Raw genomic sequence first — 23,650 nt, forward strand, 5'->3', positions numbered from 1 at the left:
ACTGAATCACAGAAGAGAAATGAAACAATTGTGGTTTCATTTGTCAATAATTATTTATTTTAATCTTATGTGTCCTTTGGTTATTTATTAAATGTGTATCAATAATGAAGCTGTTTCCTATTTTATATTTGCCTAATCCCAGTAATCCCAAATTCCTGTCTACGTTTTATGTCATGTGGCCAGAGTCAAGTAATCACTTAAAATCAAAACATTCACAACAATGGACATTTACTAAATCTTTTCTGAATCTCAATTGCTCTCATTTTATGAACATTTCATTTCATTTTCTAGTGCACTATAATGTAAAATTCTAGCCTAGGTTGTGCACCTCTTTGTGTGTTTCTGCTACACATTTGTATTTTGGGGGGTGTATGTATCAGTACTGGACAGCATTATGTTCAGATGTGTTTCTAATATTCTGCCCCCTCTTGTGTGTAAATGGGAAGAACAAAAAATAGAAACACCTTTCCATATAATATAAAATTCAGTACAATACCACATTTTACCACCACCGTTAAACATAATTGATATTCGAAATCTGAACATTATGAGCAATGTAAAGATAGATTTTATGGTAGGGCTGTTGTATCAGATTGAGATTGTTCATGTGTACCTGCTAAAGTGGCCACTAAGTGCATTCAGTTTTATGTAAAGGGAAACACTGTCAGACTAACGATTCAGGGTAAGTGTGATCAAAACTGTACCGTAAATGTTGCTCTTAAGGTCAGAATAGAGTTAATGGAGGGGATTTTATAAGAAAAAAGTACAGTCAGAAAGTTTTTTGTTTATAATATATTGTGTGAATGTATATATTTTTATGTTGTGGGTTAGGTGAACATTTGCAAGGTTCAGTACAAATGTCTGTATGCAGAAACTATGATGGATATATTCCTTGCTATTCAGCTCCATGCTTGCCTTAAAGTGTTTGTTGAATAAACATGTTTTAAAAGCATTTAACAAACGAAAACAACTTACTTTTAGTATCACTCTGTAATGTTTAATTGCTTTAAAAAATGCGTACCATACATATGAGATACATTGTTTTATAAGCAAATATATATTATACTTTCAATTTGATAGGTTACAGTCTGTACAAACATCTCCTGTGTCTACTAAATATGATTCATTTTTACAAAATGAAATGAAAATGAAATCATGAATATATCTTATGAAATTGCAAAATGGAGGAAGGATTTTTAATTGGACACTTGTCAAAGGTTGCACTGGTACAAACATTCAGTTAGTGGTTCTGGTGAGAATGTGAGTGAGAATGGTAACTCTGTAAACAGAGAAAACATTATAAAAGCAGTAGTAGCTAATGTAGCAGAAATAAAAGTGAGCTGGGATTGGAGAATTTAATAGAGAAACATCATGAAAAGTTAGATTTGGCACATCAAATACTTCAAACGATCATTCAACTATTTTCTGTAGAGGCAGTGTCTAGATTTAACTTCAACCCAGCTGATCTTGTATAACTTACAGAGATTCGAAATTTTATTTCATAAAGTAACTTCTATTACAGCACAGAACCCGATCTCTCTCATTACTTCCACCTTTGGCTTTCCACTCCGTGAGTAAAGTGGGACAAACATCATTTAAAAAGGCAAACATTCTCTATAACTTGCTTAAGAAACCAGTACATGCATTAATTATATCCGCTCTTCTGCATAGCCCTTTGAAGGGCTGAAAACTTATCTTGACATGTCCGAGCCCTTACTGCGCTTTACTTTTAGCACACATCTACAGATGTCCGTGTCGTTTCCTCAAACTTGCCCTGGGTATTTTCAGAGATCTGAAAGAAAATCTGAGGAAGATATTTGAAGGAAACATTAATCCACTGAAATGCCAGGAAAAAATGTGCCACCCTACTTCAAACTTCTCAGCAGTGGTTTGTGATGGCACTGTGGTGACAAAAATCTGAATGCAGCATCATACTTGTATCAGGAGCTCAGAAGGAACAGCGCTGTTCAGTGGGAAGGAATGCAAATTTCCTACAGCTGGAAATAGTTGTGGAACAAAAAAGTCCATTCTTTGCATCTGAAACAGTATCATCAGCATTCATTCTTTCCTCTAAAGTGATGTGTGTGAAAACACTCCCCAAGTCTCAGTGGAACACACACACATGCAGTCATGCAGGGAGGTGAGGTGAGAAACCACTCAATAGTGTCCCTGCCTTCACCCCTGTTCTGGGAAACAGGGAGAATATGCAGGTCTGACTAAATCAGATGTAGGAGTGTGGTGGGTAAATGGGATGAAAAAATGCTGAGGTGTCAAAGCAGGACCTGTTGGAGTGAGTTTAAGATATTAGTTGGGCTCTTATGAGTCCAGGTGGATGTGGGCAAGCAGGAAGTGAGGAGATCAAACTGGTGCCACATAATTCCCAGGAAAGGTCCCAAAAGCACGAGTCCGTTCTGACGTACCTACAGAGAACAGAGCACACGCTGTGGTGAAACATCAAAACAATAAATTAATTCATACATTAGCCTATAAAATCTCAACCAAGTTTAAGTTCACTGTGCCAATTACACCTGCAATGTTTCATAATGTCCACTAGAGGGGGGACAGACACTGCAGAATGTTTTGATAGTGGTCACAGTGAAATAAAATAGTTGCCTCAAAAATGTACATGACATGTACTTTACCTATTTTTAAAAAAATTATTATTCCTATTACAAAAAACAACAAATTTTCTGACCCTAAATGATATCCCATTATTGTACAATCAGAAAGGTCAGAGTGACCTAATCCTAATACAGACATTTTGGAGAGATTTCAGAGATTTTGGAGCAACGTGTTTATTTGTGCCCTTCAACACCATCAGAAAAACACTCATGGTGGCCCATAACTCAAAACAAATTATGTTTTTTTTCTTTAATTTGTCACCCATCTTTACATTATGTGCAGCTTTCCTAAACTGTTGAAGCTGAAAAATGAGGTCATAACTTAGTCCTTACCTACAAACCAGCCATCATCACATTTCTCCATCACTTGCACAATGTCTCCTTCTCTGAGCTCCAACTCATCTGAATTCTGTGGTTTGTAGTTGTAAACAGCTTTGTATCTAAAATATTAAAAAAAACAAACAAACAAACAAATGGTCTAAGACTCAAATTCATCAAAGGTGCAACACTTGGTCTGTACTGCAACGATGTGAACAAATACAAATCTGGAGACGTACGGTTGGCGTTGTGCTGCTGTTGAACCAGGTTTGTTTGGCACTTGCGGCAGATAGCTAAAATGTGGATTAGATGGAGCCGTTTGGTTTGGTATTGCACCCTGGAAGAAATATAAACCTCATGTCAGGCATTATGAACAAAGAAATGATGCATAACATGCCTACCAACACAAACAGTAAGACCATGTGGACATGCAGTGACTTTCTCGGGCATGCAGTGATGGCAGACCTGTGAGGGGTCAATGTATCTGGGAGTGTTCGCTGTGGTAGCTCCTGTTCTGTGTACAGACGCTGGTGACTGAGTGGAAGGTGAAACAGCTCTAGCCACAGAGCTCTGGTTAGGTGAGTGTGTCCCAGTCCAGTGGCTGTTCTGGTTGGTGGGTGAAGCACATTTGGAGGTGCTATGGGGCCACCGATTGGCGGGTGTCTGGGTGGGGGAGCGTGACTGTGAAGCGGGGCTGCCATAAGGTAGAGGTGAAGACGGCTTCAGGGGGGAGTGCTCGGGTTTGGGGCTGAGGGAAGTGGGGGTGAAAGGGGACAATGGTGACTGTGGGCAGGGTGAGTGGAGTGGACGTCCTGGACTCTGAGGTCCAGGGGTGACGGGAGACATGGGGCCAGGTGAGTAGTCATCCGTGGAGTATTTAGTGCGGGGCATCTTGTTGACCTGGACATAACTGGCTGGGAAGATGCCGCTCCTACTGGTCCCTGAGATCCTCCCCTCTAACCATTGATCATCAACACGCCTGGTAATGTCGATCACTTCACCCTGAGGACGAAAAAATAGTGGAAAGTTTTTATTAAGATATTAATTATTATTATAAAGATATATTATTAAGATTTTAAACAGAGAAAAAAAATCCAATTAAATACTTAAGTTTTTTTAACATATTGGCTACACAGTAGTCAGTAAATCATCATTATTTTATCATGCAGGCCTTAAAAAATGTAAACGATGTTTTTAAAGCTGCACTAGGAATCTTTTCAATTTGGCTGTCTGAATTGGCAGTGGTGGAAAACAGGACGTCGTCACTCATATTTCATGGACTTTGTACAGTCAGGCTAGCTGTTTCCATGCTAAGCTAAGCTAATCAACTGCTGGTGGCTTCCTATTTAGCGTACAGACACAGGAGTACTATCAATTTACTTATCTAACTCTGAATGAATGCTAAGATATTTATCCAGAAACTGACATGTACAACAAATGGTTTCAATGTGGAGGGAATGTATCTTCCTCTCTGCCACAAGGTCCACTGTGATACTCACCTTGCGAAAAGAAAGTTCAACAGGTAGGTCAGCGTTGAAGTTAAACAGAGCCACAGCTTCTCCGTAGTCCAACACCTGTAAAGTGGGATTCTTTATAGGAGTCGGCTTCTCTGTAGGAGGCAGAATCTATGAAGGACAGAGGAAACCGTTTTAGAGCCACAGGGTCTTAGATAACCAGCACAAAACAACAGTACGGGGAAAAAGAATTCACCTCCACGTAAGATGTGGGGAAAATGCCAGCTCTTCCATGATGTTCTCCTTCAAACCAGTTGGCATCTACCTGCCTGTGGATGTAAACAATGTCGCCTTTCTGCAGCGTGAGCTCCCTGCAGAAGGAACACAAGTTCAAAGTTCAAAATGTTTTATTGTTTCCAGTATGAAGAGAATTTAGACTTCAGATTGGATCCAGAGCTTTAAATCTGCTCTTGTTTTAACTTGATGTTTTCTTTCAGAAATGTAAGTGACTATGCACGAAAGGAAATGGCATATTTATTATATCAGCTCACACTGTAACTCACTTGGGGGACTGAGCCTGGAAATTGAACTTGGCTCGGGCCGCTTTCATCTAGAAAAACAAACAAATCATTCAGTGTTTTGGGAAGATTTATATAGATGTAGTTCATATGTGAACAATTCAGAAAATACAAAATGCCACAACTTCATTTTTGAAAGGTTTTCCAGCCTTTAAGGTAATAAAAACACCACAGAAACCTACCTTTTTCTCCTCTTTCTTAGGTGGGAGGTCCATGGTTTCATTTGCAGGGGAAAGACGTTCTACTGTGGAGCAAAGTAAAAGAACAATGTTATGAGTGAAGTCTAAAACACGCACTCTTTTGTTCACCAAATGTTTGTTTTGAATGTGCTGAGATGAAAAGGCGATCACAACCTTAACACACTGAAATATATTCAGGCTGGCTCTCTCTGGACTAATTTACAGGAAAAACAATTGGATAAAGCTAATCTCTTCCAAGTTGCACTTCCTATTTTTGTGGGCTTCCTCCCCACCCATCTACAGCTCCTTCTGATTCTATAGGAAAGCGTTCCATGCTCACACCAGCCACATCTAAAATGCAAAATACCAGAGCAGAACAAAACATTGGCAATGAAAGACAATCATGGGATCTTCAAAATGTATTAGATTACAGAAAGCTTTCATCAGCTACATGTTGCTTTATTGAATGAGTGGCCTGCTTACTGATCACTGGTCAGTGGGTTCCAGGAAGAGGAAGAGCAGAACATGATCAACTTATGGACAGTGCTGATAGGAATACGCTTTAAACTACTAGGGTTCTTAACAAAATTATCATTAAAGCCACGGTAGAGCTGGTGGGAAAATCCTACAGTGCATGTGTGTTGCAGAGCCAAAAGGGAAGAAACTCCATGTTTACCATATGTGGGAGCAGAAGTTGATGATGTGCCAACAGAACGATGGACAGGCTGCTTTGATGCTGATGAATTGCTGAAAAAGTGAAGACATGTAGAAAATGTAAGCTATTTGTGTTTTAATTACTGTCAATATGTCTTCCAAAGGCTTTCCCAGCATTTATTGTACAACACATCTGGTTGCAGCTGCTGGTATCCATACACTGGACAGAGATGAGACAATTATTCAGACAGTGAGAAGGCCATCAGATGATACTGTGTGACTCATGTTAACCTTGAATTGAAAATCTGGTTTAGATGACGTTTGGAGCTTAAATGATCTTTACAGCCCGGAAAACTCCATTCATGATCAGAGCCATGAGTCTTTTTGTTTCTTGGTTAAGAATTAATTTAAAACCCAAAGCTCCCTGCCCAGCTTCCTCTGAACTCATTTGCATATTTCCAGACAGTGCTGTTTTGTATCCCAGTATTTGCAGCTGGACGCTCATAGCTAAACAACTTGTCCAGATCAGATGACAGGAAACAATAAAAAAACACTGACAATTTCTTGCCGCTGTATGTTTTTTTTTTTCACATGTCCTTAGCAACAGGCTCTTTTAAAAAAGCCTCTTATCGCACCAAGCCAGAAAAGGTCAAAACCCATGATCTCAACTTAGCAAACAACAGCGAGATTCCTCCCAGAAAGCGTTCCACACATGGTGAGAAATGTGGAATGCTGCCTGCTGTTTGGAGTAACAAACACTGTACTTGAACGTGTTAAAGTTCAACAGCTTCCTAACAGAATCCAGCACAAAGAGTCACCTGATCAACTAACAGAACCAGTACGCTGCAAAGTATTAATGGTTGTGCTGTCCAATCAAAGTGCTGGGTTTCTTAAAAAAGCAGGAAGCAATGGGCACTTGCTCTCACTTGATGAAGCAATTTCAAAGTGGATTAAGAGGCGGGGAGTTGGGCTCAGAGGAGGTCTGTCATATAGTGATTGACCCAGGCCTTTCCATTAACCTGTCTAAATCCTACTTTAAGACCTGCTAAACATCACCATCAATAACACTGTTTACATTTCTCAAGCAGCTTGATATACAGTTTATCTCTTTTCCTCTTGGTGCTGAACAATTTCCATCACTTTAACAGTAACATGAACAGAAAATGTCACAGCTTTGTATAAAAAATAAGTCCTTAATCTACTTTATAAACTGTAAACTTAGATGAGTGAAATCTCAGTAGGCTTTATCATTGACCACTGTCATGTAATACAACACAGGTATAAGTTACACTATAATACAGAAAGAAAACCACTTCTAGTTAGTCTTTCAGTAGAAAAACGTGTCTGAAATGATAAGAATGTGGTTAAAAGGACAGTAGAAGATGTCATTATAACCTGCTAAATATCCTTTGAAGTAATAACATTCTACATCTACGTCACTGACCTGTAGTTTGTAGTCCCAGGCTTTGGATCAGTTACTGGATCCCTGGCCCTGGCCTCCTGAAAGCAGAGTTAAACACAGTTTTTTCCCTGCAGCCTACTGTATCTCACAGCTCAGAGGAAATCTCACAACAACTCAGACAAAGTAGAGGTGCTGACCACTCCCAAAGGAGCAAGAAATCCCCTGGGTCCTATCCTCCTCAGGCTAAAAAACAACACCGCTCATGATCTGTCTGAGCTGTCTGTGATTTCAGTCAAATCACAGCCTATGAAGCTAATTTAATCACACAAGAATCATGAAGAGCACGAGAATCAACAACATTTTTGGCAGTGTCTCTCTCTAAAACCCTCACTGTGGGATTGCAAAGGGAAGTCCTGTACAACATTATCCAAAAAAGACAACAACATGATTTAAAGGAAATTGATTGCAAAAGTTCATTTTCGGCAGCCAAATTTGCATGTGGGTGGGGGGAACTTGCAGGCAGGTGATTAACATAGCAGATCAATCCAAGTGCAAGGCAGGCAGGCGATTCCAGGGCTGTCATCCAGGTCACAGAGTAAAAAAAACATGTGTGGTCAAAGCTAGCAAGCAGGGGGGTCTCACTGAGACACACGGCCTTCATTGAGAGTGGGGGAGTAAGGGTGAGGGTTCGGCTAGATTGGGATGCTTCAGCAGAGAGAGTCAGGAGGGGGGCTCAGTACCTCACCCCGGCCTCGACGCTGCTTCTTCTGGGAAAGTCTCCTCTCCAGGCCCTGGATCTCCGAGTCCAGCTCAGCCTCAAATCGACTCAGCTCAGAAACCAGACTGGCCTGAGCCCCGAGCAACGATGGAGTTGGAAGGGCAAAATTAAAACACTAATACAGTGTACTAAAACAGTGTGATTTTTTTGGAGCTAATGGTGTTCCTTTTCAATGATTTATAAGATGAATCTTTTCCACAGTGAATGCAGAATGGCAGAAACTGAAATTGAAAAGCAGCTCACCTCAATTGAAGGGGACTTTGGTTTCTCAGGCTGTTTCTTCGGGGATAAAGTCTAAAGAAAAAGTAGAAAAAGAAGGCAACAGCAACACTGAACAGAAGTTTCTTTTGTCATAACATTGTTACTAAACTGATTTCGTTCATAGAAACCCAGGGGCCATAACTAGTGGTTGTATGTAACCAGTTAAAATTTAGTTTTAGGGCCTTGATTTCTTTAGTTTATGTTGTGCTGACATGATGCATATTCCTGAATAAAGTAGTGTTTAATTGCTTCAAAGAACCTGGCACACAGAAATATTATTCCAGCATAGGAATATTGGTTGGTTTTTGGGTGTCTGGGTAAATAAAGGGACAGATATATATGTAATTAAAGGTCTAATTCCTAAACATCTTTGATTTCTTACATTAATAAATAATTTTCAAGATAGAGGGAAGTCAATGCAATAATGATAGCTTGTCAAACCACATTTGGACACTGGCTGGATGGCAAGATACCAACAGAGGTGTAAGGAAACACTCATATTTCTTTTGTCCATATTATAGTGAACTTGATTTAACTAGCTAGCCAGTACAACTTTCACCTTCAAGACTTCACACCCATGGTGCAGCAGATTCTATCAAGCATTACTTTATAAGGCTCTGCAGACAAAACCCACAGACCCCCTGCTCCAGTTTCAGTTAGTTTTGTTAAATCTTGGCTGAATGTGTCTCTCTGAACGCCAAGGCTTTCCTCTCAGTTTGGGAGCCAACCACACTACAATCATAGACTATAATGTCACTGTGAAGCAGCACAACACCTGATATGGACTGTGCGCTGGTTTTCTAAACGCTGTCCAGGGGACGGAACGTAGACCGCTGTCACAAAGAGGAAATTAAATAAGTATTCATGCTGTGAGCTATTACACACCACAAGAGGTTAACGCCATAATACGGATCACAAGACTATTTCAGCTCCCGTTGGAGAGTGGAAACAAACATTCCTTTTCTTCACAAGCGTAGACACAAAGCACAATGAGCACCAGATCTGAGACATTGTCGCAAGAACCATTAAAAACACTGCTCTGTAAGTGACCTGGGGTGTGTTTAAACACAGAGGCGCATACAAGTGGCTGCACAAGACAAATTACAGAGATAAAAACATGTGAGTCAAAGTGCCAACCTCACCATTTTATAAATCCCTGACATTCAGTGCAAAACCAGATGGAAACACCAACATTAATCACTTAGATCATGTCTTTTCTTGTCTGAAAAGTCTGCTGGATCCTCTGAATAAAAGAAGAAGTGAGCACATCTGCAGGTAGGCAGCAGGTTCACTGTGGAGTGACCACATGCACAAGTTACCACATGTGAGAAGATAAATGAGGAATTAGATTATAATCCTTAAAGGAGCCTATCCTCAAACCTGTTCTTGAGCCTGGGAAAACAGTGCAAGACAAAGGATTTCAGTGATTCGAGCCAATAACAAAGCTGGATATACCTAGAGGTTGAAGAATTGTGCAGAAATATGTGTTCTGCTGGTGATATCACAGCTGATTTTTAAACTGTGACTGCATGTGAGGTCGTACCTGGCTGTGGCTTTCTGAGGAGGTGCTCTTTCCAGGCTCAAAGTCAAATATGCTCTTCGGTTGTGGGTGCTGCTTTCCCGGGTCTGACAGCTTATCTACATCCTCACTCCTGAAACATAACACCCCAACACACACACACACAGACACAGACACACACACAAGAAAAATCACGGACAGCAACTTAATCATGGCTTCATTGTGAGTGCCTACAGTAACAAATCCAAACTTGTCTGCCCACCACGTTTTCCCTCCTCTGCTCTTGGCCTGAGTTGGTATTCACATAAGTCACCTGCAGTGTTTATCTGATGTTCGAAATAAATAAAAACTGTCTTGGGCTAAACATCTAAAATACCGTATTTCAGTTGCTGAATTTGCAAAGGACATTAGTTTGACATTTTAGGGAACGCTTTCTTGCCGAGATTTAGATGAAATCCAAGAAGCTACTGAGCAAAGCCAGTAGTTTTCTCCTGTTTCCAGTCTTTGTGCTAAGCTAAGCTAACTGGCTGGTGGTTCTAGCTACATATTTAGACATGGTTAGTGCATCAGAGGCGAGAGTCAATCTTCTCTGCAAGAAAACAAGTGAGCATATTTCTCAACAATGTCAAACTATTCCTTTAAGTTTGATTCCTGCTTCTGAGCCCCTATAATGGGCCCCTGGGTTTTATTTTCTTACCACAGGAAAAACAACATGCAGCTCAGATTGACTCAGGACTTTATTAAATTGCCCAAAGGTGTGAAAGTGAGGGATTGTTAATATGTCTGTATGTGATGATTAAGCCACCTCTTGACCCTAAGGCAGTTACATCAAACCAGTGTAAACTCACCAGTCTGGTAGAGCTCCATAAGGTGTTAGTCTGAAGAGATTCCTGTCTGCTTCATTACTTTCTTCTGTGTTGGCAGATATCTGGGGCACTGCAGATCAGCGGATCAGTGCAGATCAGTCTTAAGTAAAAACAGATTATGTAACTGGACAGCACAACAATGTGGACTACGGTGGATTCACTTACGTTCGGCTGACCACCGCTCTGAATCCTCCAGATCAGGTTCTTGGGAAACAAGTACAAAAGAGAGACTTTTTTAGACACTGTGGTACTTTATATAGATAAACCAAACAAAATATAATACATTTCTTTTTCATACTTTTATACTCCCTTACAATATTCCTGGATTTGTCTTACAATGAGAGCTATCCACAATGCCAGTGTGGGAAGGAGTATTTTGGATCCTTAAGTACCACTGTGTAAAAGTTCTCTGATCCAAGTAAATGTCCTGCATTCAAAATTATACTTGTGAAAAATACAATAGTATCATGATCAAAATGTACTTAAAGGACCAAAAGTAAAAATACTCATTGTGCAGAATGGCACCGTTCAGAGTGTTATAATCTATATTATACCATTTGATTAATTTTACTGATGTTTAAATGTGTAAGCAACCTTTTAATGTTGTAGGTGGTCGAAGTGGAGCCAATTTTAATCATTTGGATTGTGTTTGATAGTTTTAAACTACAAAAAGTCATCATATTTCTGGATCATGTGTTTTGTACAAAAATATTTAATCAATAAAGTAACAGCTGTCAAATAAGTGTAGTGGAAAAAGGTTTATCTCCGCATTGAATAAATCCTGTCTTTCCTCCACCAAAGATCGCATTGCAGCAGTACTCCTCAGTGTTTTGAAATCTAATTTTATTTAAAAAGACAAATCACTTGCAGAGAGTTTAAAATATTCATCTTAAACTGATCCAGAGCAATCCTCTAAAACCACCTTAGTGTTGCGACAGTGCCTTTAACCACACAAAGAACAGGGAATGTGTTTCTATTACGCAACATGTACTTGAGACAAATGAACAGCTAGACTTAGGAGGGGCTGAGATAAGGAGCTAAATTATTGTCAGAGCTAATAAGCATAGATGACATAAGGCCTTAGGGCTCTTTCATCATGTTTTATTTTGCCTCAGCAATAATCTGTTTGCTGGATCACCTTTAGTACCTGACACTGACAGAGAGGAATGCTCTCTGGCGCTGTTTGTGAGGAGGCAGAGGAGGAGGAAGGGGGGGGTGTCCTTACCCTCTGGCTTTTTGTGGATCTGTCTGAACATGCTCTTGTACCAGTCTCTGGGCTTGTTCACACTCTGGTATAAGAAAAAAAAGGACGGTAAACAAATCTGGGTGAATTAGACTTTTGAGAAATATCGCACATTGGATGAAGAAGAATAAGAACATCAAAATGTCAGCTCAAATCTGTGTATGTTTGTTGAGAATGTTGAAAAAATAAATAGATATATCAATAACATTTAAAGCTAGTTTTTTTGATAGTCAGACAGTAAATTGTGCCTCTTTGTCTTACTGATCTGGAGGCAATGGGCATCCCGGTTTCATCCACTGGACCAATTCCTGAGAACTTGATGAGCCTCTCCTCCTTGGTGGGAGTCCAGCTGCGTGGTAAAGTGGCAGAGCTCTGGACGCCATTGGACAGTCCGCCTGAGTTACAGTCACAACAATAAGATTTCTGTAATTATGTTGTTTCAAATAATTATTTATTTCATTTGATATCTGGTGAAGTAAACAGCCAATAATTTGCTTTTAAACCTTACCACATCACATGAAGTCCAAGCTTTTGTGTACCACATGCACGTCAACTGACATTTAAACTGCTTTCATCTTTTACTCTACGAATAACAATTCAGTTTCTTTTACTAGTTACACGTCAACTGATATTTCTGCTACAGTCATCTCTTCTTTTTTTTTCCAACTAACATTTTAAATCTGTTCAATCCTTACACTTCAAATCATTTCAGGTCTCACCTTTGAACTAAAGAAAAGTTAAGCTCTTCTAACTCCGACAACTTCCACTATTCATACACAGTGTACTGCTTTCAGTGCTTACACATCAGCTGACACTCATTTCTTTAAGGACATCCACTTCAACTGACAGTTCCAGCTCAATGCAGTTCCCCTGATATTTCAGTGCTCTGACATCAATCTCCAACTTCTCTCAGCTCTTTCATTTCAACTGATACCACGATTTCATCTGGAGTTTGCACTAAAACTGAAAATTCAACTTTTTTCAGGGCTTTGCAATTTAACTGTGACTTCAACTTCTTGCAGGATTTGAATTTTGACTGCCACTTCAACTAAATCAATTGTTACTACTATTTCACTACTACTTCTATACAGAATAATTTCAGCAGAGAGTACACATACATTTTCTTCAGAAATTAATGTTTCAAGCTATTGTTTCCAAGCTCACATTCACATAAAAAGAATTAATGTTACACTTTGCATATGCTATAACACTATATTTAAAATCATAAGCATACCATGCAATTGTGAGGGGCCATAGTAAGATCCAAAGCTGAGAGTAGTTGGTCCACTTCCATTCACCTCTGACACCTTGAGAAGGACAGAATTAAATATGTGTATTAGTAATATAAGCACGTCAGTGTAATGTAACAACTGTAATGTAGTGTCAACTGGTGGTTTTCAAACATTGCTGAATGTATAGCCTGTGATGCACCATTTTTTCCACTGGGAGGAGCACTTTTACTAAATTCCAAGAACTCTACCTCTGCATTGTTATTAACACAGCCTCTTGGACAGTACTGTGCATACCTTGAACTCTCCTAATGCCAGTCCTGTGGAGCGAAAAGGGCTCAGAGGAGGTGTAGGGAGTCCTGGGGAGATGATCACCTCATGGGTCAGCTCTGGAGATGTAATGATCTGCTGACCGGAGGAAACTCCAGGCTCTCTAGAGAAGGTAATCTGGGAGCCATTTGGATCGGCAACCACTTCTAAACGTTGCTAAACACAGAGGAAATGAGAAATATGGATGAACAAAAACAATGTGTGAACTTTGCTCCTGTCATGTCCTCCTGTTGGCCTGGGTAAACACCGCTCTCTATGGGAGGTCATGTGAACTTGTCCAGTTATTCTCTAGAGAATAACCGGCCTCTGTAGGGGAGCCTCTGATGAAAAAGGCCCCTAATTTATTTAAAGCAGGACCAGTGGGAAGTGGTGTTCCACCCACTTCATCATCTCTCTTGCCACAACTGCAGAAAGGCCTCATTCAAGGTGCAGAGTGGGGGCAATGAAAAAGGAGAGGACCATTATGAGCCCATTAACTCTCTATTCACCAGGCCTCCCTATTCTCCAGCCAGGGGGTGGAGCCGAGGCCAGGGAGGTTGGGAAGGGGCCATTGATGTCAACCTCCAGCAGGGCTAGCAGAGGTTTTGTGGTCTCCATAGTGATATTTTTACTCCCCCCACCCATGATGGCTAGTCCAGCTTTTCTACTGGAACACTATGTGTTTGAATCAGGTGCTTTGGTCCTCTGTGTGGTTGCCAGGGGTCATGGGAAAGCCCCTGTACCTCGTGGTGATGGTAGTTGTTGTTGTTGTGACACTCAACTAGATAGACTTGTGTGACACTGGATTTAAATGTGCTTATATAAGACAATGGCATTTCTTAACAGTTGGAAATGTCAATATTTTGCATAATGAAAAATAGCTTTACCTGAGACTGCATGTGATCTGTTTCCTTGTGTTGCAGAAATCAAATTCTTGTGCCCAGCATCAAAAGTGTCTGCAAAAACAAACACGATGCAAATAAATGACTTCATCACCTTTTTCCAACAGGGCAAGGGTTTCAAACCAGTGAGTAGAGTACAGAATTCCCTAAACTGTTCCAACTTTTTGAGTCTTGTGCATGCCCTTTCTAACCCTTTGAGTCGTTACTTGTATGGGGTTCCACAAAGCCTCTCTGTCATACATCCAGGCAGCCCCGAGAACTGTTCCATTATCCCATCCTGCTAGTATTCCAAAGAGGGAAATTTAGCGTCACTCACTTTTCTCTGTTACTAAGGAAAAACCCACCCAGTGTGACTCACATGCCTGCTGCACTTTTCCCACTCATGCAGTGCTGTAATAAGCTGGACTTGAGGGGGCTGGCTGATGGAGAAGGCCAGCTACTGAAAGCGGAGACCAGCTCCTAATCAATTGCACCTCAGAAAAAAAACAGATTAGGCCTGCTGTTTCAACATCAAAGGCATGGTGAGAAAGGAGGGAAGGCCATTTCCGCTCCTGTATGAGGGAGGCACCTCTTATCTGCAGTGGCTAAATGGCCCATAATAACAATGTTGGCATAGAAACAATGGCCGCCATACAGCCCTGCATCCCTGCAACACTGGCCTCTGCAGGAACATTGTAAAGGTCTTTGTGCGCTCTGACTGCAGTCCAAACGTATCTTGTGTTATCTTGGAGGGAAAAAATCATCAAAGATAGTCATTGTTGAAGCAAACAATAGGGTTAATATACTGATTACACCATTTGTTCTGTTCTGGTGCAAACTATGGCTTTGTAGCTTGGCAAGAAAGTACTGAGCCAGGCTACTACAGGCTGAGAGCTGCCCAGCGCAATTTGCACTGATGAGTTTTCCATGTGGCATTTGCAGCTGAGCATTAGGGTCTATAATCATTGTGGTCAAGACCAAGAAAACTATAGGCACTCTGTGTCTCTGTGCACAAGGTTAGGAGACAGCACTGAGGCCATGCGGTGATAGAATCAGTGTTCCAGTTTCCAGACAACGATGTCACTATTTGAGTCATCATCACCCAATAAACCGCGTTACATAACAGGAAAAATAATGGGAACCGGAGGATTGTGTCTACAACAATACTGTTACTGCTCGGGCATGACAGATGACCTATCATCGCCTACAGCAATCACAGCCAGCTGATTATTCCTCTAACAATAGGCAACACTGCAAACAAGCTACATTTACAAATAATGGCTCAATGTAATCTAATTTGCAATGTGTTTGACATGCTGGTGCTTAATTACACCAGATCCCCCCTCAGGAGGCTGCTATTCACTTTAAAGGTGCAATGTGTAATTCCTGGCCACGTGTTCCAAACAAATAGGCGGCAGCATTTCACCTCTTTCTCCTTCTCTTCCCCCTCAGCCAGGCTACTCTCTGCTCCTCTGCTCTTTTCTAATCACATGTAATGTTGGAGCTTATCTTAATAATAACCTCATAAATTAAGGGTTGCTTCTTCTGCAACAATGAAGTTAAAAGATAATGATCTGTAATGACTTGTGTGTCTGCTTCTCTCTGACAAATATGTGGAATAAGTATTATTTCATTTAAAAACCACAATTACAAACAGCAATGATACTATTTCTAAGAATTATGGGGGATGGGCAGATCTTGAAATTTCATCATATGGGGGTGGGGGGTGGGGGGATTCAGGGGAATTGATTTATTTACACATTTATTTCACAAATAATATGTCATTTATGTCATTTATAGTAGATTATCTGTGTGTTTTCTTGCCATCGCATTAATTGACAAGCCCTCGTGGCAGCTCTGCTCCTTCGTCCTCCCATGCTGGACTGAAGGCAGGCTGGACGCTGAAGTGTCTCACTAACGTCTCTCGTGGTACAGGTGGTATTACACAAAGGCCAGGGGTAGATGGTTAGCATGCTAACTTCAGTCAATCAACACAATACATAGATGTCTTTGACATGACGTTAGAACTATGCTACATATTCACATTCTATTGGTCATGTATTTTGACTGTTTTAAACAAAAATTCTGGTCATGTCTTACACATTGTACCTTTGAAGGCCTGGTCACACTGACGACGTCTGACAATTCAGATTTGCCTTAATATTATTCAAATTAGGGACCGCTTTTTCTTTTCACTACATTGTTAAAAAGTTTTCATTGGAACTCCCTCCACTCAGAGGCACAAAAACTGAAACGCCCTGCTTCAGCGTTGCAGCATCCTGATGAGTAAGCAAATGTCATAACAGTGTCTCTGTGTCTCATTTCTCTGGGGAGAAATCCAGCAGAGAAATCCTCCAGGAGCACATGCATCCCCCCTTCCAGAGCACCAAACACAATCCTACCTAATAAGGAAAAATCACTGTCGATATCTAGCAAGAAAATCCCTGTCCATGTCCAGAAGTCTGGCTCTCCCTGGGTTTTCTCTGAACGGCCAGTGCATTCTTATGTAATTACTGAGACTCAGTAGCGGAGGCAGCTATAAGCTTTCACATGGAGACTGGATTTTTAGAATCGGTGGTGTGTGAGTACCTTGAGGTTATCTTTCTGAAGTTTATGAACTTTATAGACCACATATTTACAAGTTAAACCCCTGCAGTGTGAGAGGTCCATTATCACCACAGGATCGGTTTTGGAATGGAAGTCAAAACAGAACCATAAAAGGCCCATGTGCATCTCAGCTGAAGCTGAAGATGATGTCCTGCTTCAGATTCGCCTTCAAAACAGTATTGTTTATTTCCATCTTACTTTGACTGCAGTGTATATTCTGTCTACCCATGTTTTACATTAAGTCGGTCACAGAGTAACCGAGGACATGCAAAATGGGAATCAGGGGATTTCAGTCTTAAAATCACTGCCTCTTTCCCCAGGAAACTCATCCGGTCTCTGAAAAGATGCCAGATGTTAAACTCTGTAAACTGCACACAAAACAAACTCCACAAAACATCATCAAAGTAATCATTTGTGTTGTGAGAAGAAAGAAAGAAGAAAAAATTTACACATTAGTGAAGCATTTTTTTCTTCTCCTTTTTTTTTTTTTTTTTTACCAATAAGGAGCGGAAGAGGAACCAGACTATCATGTTGACTACTGTCTGAAGTTGCTGAGCCAGAGCAGACCTACTCAGCAGCTTCAAGGTCACCACACCCCTCTGATTCCTGTGAATCACAATGAGAGTTTTCCACAGCTAGGAATAGCAACATAATGCAATAACAACACTATTATAGGAAAAAACTGACAAACCCTGAAAAATGTGTGAAAAAGACAAAACCATTCACTCAAATGTTTTCATTCAGTACCACAGTAAGGTTAATTGATGATAAGTGAACTTGCTATGAGGTCAGCATTTCTCAACACTCATTAGTCAACAAATGTCCCTCTTCTAACGTTCAATTTCTTCCATAGAAGGATGTGACCAAGTCTCCCTGAGAAGACCCTGACCTACGGTGACCTCCTTCTCCACCACATGCAGAGCGTCGTGCATTGTTCTCACAGAGAACAAGGCTGTCAAGGTGACCCCGCATACCTCTAGTGAATAACAGTCACAGCGTTGACCCATGAACTTCTGCGACCTCTCTGTGCACCGTCAGTAAAAGTGATGATTTGCGGTCAGGGGGAGAATCACGTTGTCCATATATCATCTGTACAAGTAAGTGACGGCGGAGAATGTGTCAGTAATGAGCAGTTTTATAAAACTGTCACTTGTGAACTGATCTCCATTCATTAGCAGAAGCGTTGTTCTCTGCTTCTGTGCAGTGTAATGAGGAGAAATGCCGAGTTAATCATTGACTTCATAAGGTGCGAACTGCTGCACACAGTCCTATTCACATGGGGTACATCAAGGGAAACCGGCCAAAATACGAGCTCCATGTTTGCTTAAGGTGGTCATTTTGTTTCTGGAGCAAACACTGACCTGCGTATACATTTGACCGTAAACACGCTTAGTCATGTTGTACAACCTTCAAAAGGTATAAACAGATTCCGATCTTCTGATGAAGTATTTAATTCCTGGATAATAACTGAGAACATGACAGACTAAAGTCTTATCACCAATTTGCACGTAGACTACACAATGTGACTGCTGCCCAACAAGTTACATAACGGAGTTGTAAAACCGAAGAAATCCTGCCTTCAAAAGTAATGACATGCTAATTAAAAGCACATTTGGTGAATAAATAAAGCGGGCATTTATTTCTAAACACATTAAATGAGTCACTCTGCAGTTATGTGAGCAATGTTAGAGGTCCTGCGAGGTTGATCAAACAACCATTGCTGCCCTCTTGCAACTTAGCAGATGTGCGGACTCAGCCCATACAAGGTCCTGGAGCCGCAAGTTTATGATATGCGGTTATTGGGGGATACACACATTTATCAGGAGGGAAGTATTTCACCTCCTTGTATGGTGCTCCACATGGAAGAGTTGGCTTGTGTGCTTCTTGTCAATGGAGAGGCGATGTGTTCCCAGGAGGAGCAGCAGGGCAATAAATCAAAGCCTCACTCTCCAAGCAGAGCCCAACGCTGAGCTGGAGTACTGTGCAGTCTTCTCAGATTTGCTCTTACAACAAATGCACTTCATATCATTCAAGATTTGTAGAAGTAAAACTGTAATACAATGTGTCAGACGAAGCAAGAGAAAATACACAGTAACACAGAAACATTTCACAAATCCTCATGCCTCTCATTTTGCATCGTCAAAGCTGAGTGCCGCCTGTGGATATGAGGACTGGCAGCTCGGACCCAGAGTAAGATCACAAAGGGCATCAGAGCCGGCTGTGGAAATCACCTTGACAGTAAGGGGAGCCGTCCTGATTTCAGGCTATTACAGCCTGGAATCTGCGGCAGGATGTGAAAGTACTCTGACAGAACAAATGATTTCCTCGGACACTGTGGAGCTCAGCTGGCAGTTGTCGTTGCACACTGGGTAGAGCAATGAGGGATGACATGTTGGGAAACACTGCCCACGGTGCCCTTTCTCTTTCTCCCTGTGCTCCAGCTGTAACTCACAGCTGCTCTCGCCTCCACTTGCCCAAAAGCTGAACTCCCACAGGTCTGTTTCAACATCGAAACTACACAGATCACACAGGTCAACTTGTTTTCAGATGCACTGCAAAAGCATTTTTCTTTTAAGACAATGTGCTCGTGGGTAGGTCTGCAGAGCTACTCCAGTGGAGCCCTGAGCAAGTCAGACAGGTTACTCAACCTTAAAAAACCACAGCCGACCAGACATACGTTTCCACAGTCTCAATGTTAAAGCTCCCTCCCTGTGATATAAATCTGTGCTCCCGTGGGAAAGAGTGTACTCACCTTAAAAGTGGCACCAACAAGTGACCTCACACCTCAGTCGGTCTGCCTGCACGTAAACCACGCTGCAAGCCCTCCCTGCTCTTTTCCTCTCACTCATGAAACTACACAGGACACACAAGCATTCTGCCTCTTTCTCTCTCTCTCTCTCTCTGGTACTGCCTGCCTCCTTAGAGGACTTCCCGGTTGACAGGCATCACCATAGCAACCCCACTTCGCCCCCGTTCAAAAGGCACCCTGCTCTTGGCCTGTCAGTTCAGGGCACCTCCTTCAGTGAAGCCGACCTATTGTTGTGATAAGGTGATATTTCACAGCGCAGGGTTAACCAAAGGGGAATGCAAATAGTTTGTTACCTCCACCGCCCAGACACTGCCCAGTGACTAGCTTTATCTCCCCCATGCCTCCCTCTGCTTTTGTGTGCGTGTGTTTGTGTGTGTGTGTGTGTGTGTGTGTGTGTGTGTGTGTGTGTGTGATGAGTGCGAAGGCATGAAGGGAGATCAAGAGCTCTTTCTGTCCCAGTAGCTCTGGAAGTGTTTCAGAGTCATTAGTCTACACCATAAAGTCCACCACGGACAGAAAGTCCTGCTGACCTTTCTCCCATGATCACACACACACACACACACACACACACACACACACACAAACACGCACACACACACACACACACACACACATACACAAGCGATACTGTTTGATGTCAAGGTTGAAATAAATAACCTGTCACTGAGAGATGTTCAAACTATTCAAATCAGAAGAAGCGGTAGATGCACAGATAAGTCACATTGAATTCAAATTCCGGTAGGATGGCTGATCAAACCACAGAGCCAACAACAGTCCAAGAGAAATGAAGCAGTCTCACATTCTCACTGTTGCTCTTGCATACAGTTCCTGCCCAAATAAATCCAGGATTTCCAGTTTGTCTGCAGTTCTTGCCAATGAAGACGAACTGCGTTAAACCTGAAATCACACATGCTGACAGGCTTGTTTTGGCACTGACTCTGCGGCAGGTGACCTGAGTTACAAAGTCCACAGTGCAGGTGAATGAACCAGTCACCTGACAGCAAGTGCAGTCAGCTTTCTAACGCAAAAGTAAGTTGGTTTCTAGCAGTAAACTAAAGACAGGTCAAAGACTAATATTTAACAGGGTCTAGTCAATGGTCCATCCATTCATTTAAAAGTGGTGTGTGGATGTGTGTGTGTGTATGTGTGTGTGCATGTGCTGGCCAGTTTGAGCTTGAAACTGAAGACTCAGCGCTTTCTTAATAATTCAGTGGTCTGGCTTGGTAGAGCGAAACTCAGGGAAGATATCCATTTACTGAGCCTGTACTCCTAACAGGGTTGTTTTTGCCAAACAGTTGAGCCGCTGAACCTGAGGGGCAAGCTGGGCAGTGCAGGCTTCAGGAGGAGGCTCCTTTCATAATCTGTGTCCTGCCGGAGCAGACTTTCACCCTGCTGTGACCACATCTGACACCCTGTCACTCTGCAGCTAAATGAGGTAATCACGCAAGAGGCGATTGCAGCTTTGGCCCGGGACCTGACACCTCTCTCCCACACTGGATCCTTGTTCACTTTGTCTCAGTCTCTTCACTGAACAAAAGCAAGGCTTCACCAATTCCAGCCTCTTTTTTTGTTGTTACAGAGAAACATTGTAAGAGTAGGAGAGAGGCATGGTGTTGTACCTCAGTTCCTTCTGAGATGGATGGATTCCAGCATACCTTTACTACGCTGTAAAGACCAACCACTGTCTTTTCAGTGGTATGTGCCAGTATGTTACTACAGAAGCTCATTAAAAAGCCTGGCAGCCATTCCAGCGAGTGACTAAACCATGACATAAAGACAAAAATCTATTATATCATCCAAAACTATATCATTTGATGACTATATGTTTTTTTTTAAACAGCAGCTTCTCTCACCTCTGAGGGAACAAGGGACAGCAAGTCTGTAAAAGTCACAAGATAATAATAATAATAATACATTTTATTTATAGGCGCCTTTCTGAACACTCAAGGTCACCTCACAAAACATAAGAGACAAGATAGACGTTATCATCAAATGAAGATATAAGTGAAGAGCTTCAAGTCGACAGGTAAAGCATGACTGTTATGCTTCCACTAAAGTATAACCATGGAAGACAGGATCTGAACATCGTACAGTACTAGTACCAGTAGTGTCATTGGGGGAAGTGCTTGTGGAATGTCTCTGAGAACAAACACAAAAGCATCAGGGTTTATTCTACCAGTAAACAACATTTTTTCTGAGTTATGCATGTCCCAGGACTCTGGGACAAACAATCTCTGGTATAGTCATAAATCCTCATGGGACCTGCTGCTCTTAGGATGCTTATTTTGAGACGTTCGGTGAAGAAGAGGAAAAAATGAAAAATGAAAAAGAAATGATTGAGTACATTTCTAACAGGGAGATATTCACACACTAACACCAAAGACCAAAACAACAAAGCACAACAAAAGGGAAGCTTTTGGACAGAGGTCTGACGATAACCATCTTCTGAACCACAGACAGTAAAAGATTGGCATCTGCTGTAGTAAAGTCCTCCTCATGTCCGCCCTCTTCTATATCACTGCTGCAAACTGTTGCTCAACAATGTTCGGAGAAAATTTAAAAGAAGTAAGTCACAGAGGAGTGATAAACAGCCCTGTTTTGTTTGTCTCAGTGGTTTCCAGTGATAAACCGAGTGATGAAGGAAAACAACATGATGCTCAAACGTGTCGGAGACACTTTCCTTTCAAATGAAATGTCAGCCTGAACCACTGAATCACATGGCAGTGACAGAAAACTCCTTTCCTTTTCAATTGTAAATATCTACTTCCCTGTGATACTAAACCAGTCACAGCACAAGTTGTACTTACAGGCGAGTGCAGGCTGAGCAGTGAGGTCTCCTCAGTGCAGACGGAGCGAGGAAGTGAATGGAAATGAAGGAGGGAACCGCTTCTCTTCTCTCCCTCTCCCTCCCTCCCTCCCTCCCTCTTTCTCTTTCTCAGGCCAACAGGGTGTCTTTTATCTTTGGTGAATGATTCAGCGTGGGTCCGAATGTTTGACTGCGTGTCCGTAGGCGTGTGTATGTGTGTGTGTCTGTGTGAGCATGCACTTTGAAGCTCATCAGGGAGAAGGCGCTCAGTAATAGTTTCCATCCACAGCTGGAAATAATAGAGATTCCCATACAGGCTCAGTGGCACCGCCCTCCAGTGTTTTACATGCAAAGGAAGAGGAGGCGATTTCCATCACCATCTCAATAAATAGGCCCGACTGACACACATATTATAATAGCATGGTCTATTCACTGTGTCTGTCACATTCAGATCAGACACAAAAGACAGTCTGGAGTGCTTTCTATGAGATCCAGATGGCTCAGTTGTCTTCACCTGGTGTCTCACCTGTGCAAGCTCCAGCTTTACATTCATGAAAGAGTGAATTTCTTAGTCCCTCAAGTGTTTGTATGTAAGGCCCACACATACAAACACTTGAGGGCCTCAGAGAAGTCTCTATTTCCATGTTCAGTTCCGTACCAAGCCTGTCTTACTCAGCCAGTATGAGGAGAACCTTGCTGCAAAGCCAAGACAAGCTGGTAACTACTTTCCTTTTTAAGTTCACAGTGTCATCGCAGCAAAGCAGCTGTATTTCTGTCACTACAGTTTAAGTGTAAAGCTCCTGTGGAGCTCCCTGAGAGGTTTATCTGTCGGTTCCCACTCCTATGTTTCCTTGTCCTGAGATATTAGTCTGCGGACGCCTGCTGGATTCCTGCACTCTGACTCAAGTTCTCAGTTCTGCCATCCAAGACAAATATTTATCAGGTTGGATGCGAGATCAGCCACCAAAGGTCACATCTCTCAGCTTCTCTGGAGTCCATCTTCACGATGGGCCCGGAAGATGACCATGTTTACCCAACAGCTCCACAGTGACACTTTGAGCTTCAGTCGGATAGCAGTCCAGATGAGAAACAAACTGTAACAGATGTGGAAAGAAACATTTAGTTTAGGATTTGCA

General features: G+C 41.7%; 1 protein-coding gene across 6 annotated transcripts; it reads right to left on the reverse strand.

Moving 5' to 3' along the window:
• Positions 1-975: 975 nt before the first annotated feature.
• On the reverse strand, positions 976-22,624 carry sorbs3 (sorbin and SH3 domain containing 3). 6 transcript variants are annotated; one of them, XM_038703091.1, is made up of 21 exons: positions 22,516-22,624; positions 14,299-14,367; positions 13,400-13,588; positions 13,108-13,180; positions 12,135-12,268; positions 11,856-11,919; positions 10,796-10,834; positions 10,613-10,700; positions 9,789-9,897; positions 8,228-8,278; positions 7,947-8,054; positions 7,249-7,304; positions 5,827-5,897; positions 5,154-5,215; positions 4,957-5,003; positions 4,650-4,764; positions 4,439-4,564; positions 3,405-3,941; positions 3,179-3,276; positions 2,955-3,061; positions 976-1,804 (listed from the first exon to the last, which is right to left on the reverse strand). In XM_038703091.1, the coding sequence occupies exons 2-21, from the start codon at positions 14,308-14,310 to the stop codon at positions 1,785-1,787; spliced, it is 2,106 nt and encodes a 701-aa protein (XP_038559019.1). In that variant the 5' UTR covers positions 14,311-14,367; positions 22,516-22,624; the 3' UTR covers positions 976-1,784. The 6 variants fall into 6 exon arrangements, with proteins under 6 accessions (XP_038559019.1, XP_038559021.1, XP_038559015.1 ...); XM_038703093.1 differs by having other exon boundaries at positions 976-2,420; positions 3,840-3,941; positions 22,516-22,623; XM_038703087.1 differs by having other exon boundaries at positions 976-2,420; positions 22,516-22,623.
• Positions 22,625-23,650: the final 1,026 nt, after the last annotated feature.

Source organism: Micropterus salmoides, unplaced genomic scaffold (assembly GCF_014851395.1).
Source record: "Micropterus salmoides isolate LMB-PRFRI ecotype aquatic unplaced genomic scaffold, ASM1485139v1 Ms_hic_scaffold_7, whole genome shotgun sequence".
Taxonomy (NCBI): Eukaryota; Metazoa; Chordata; class Actinopteri; order Centrarchiformes; family Centrarchidae; genus Micropterus; species Micropterus salmoides.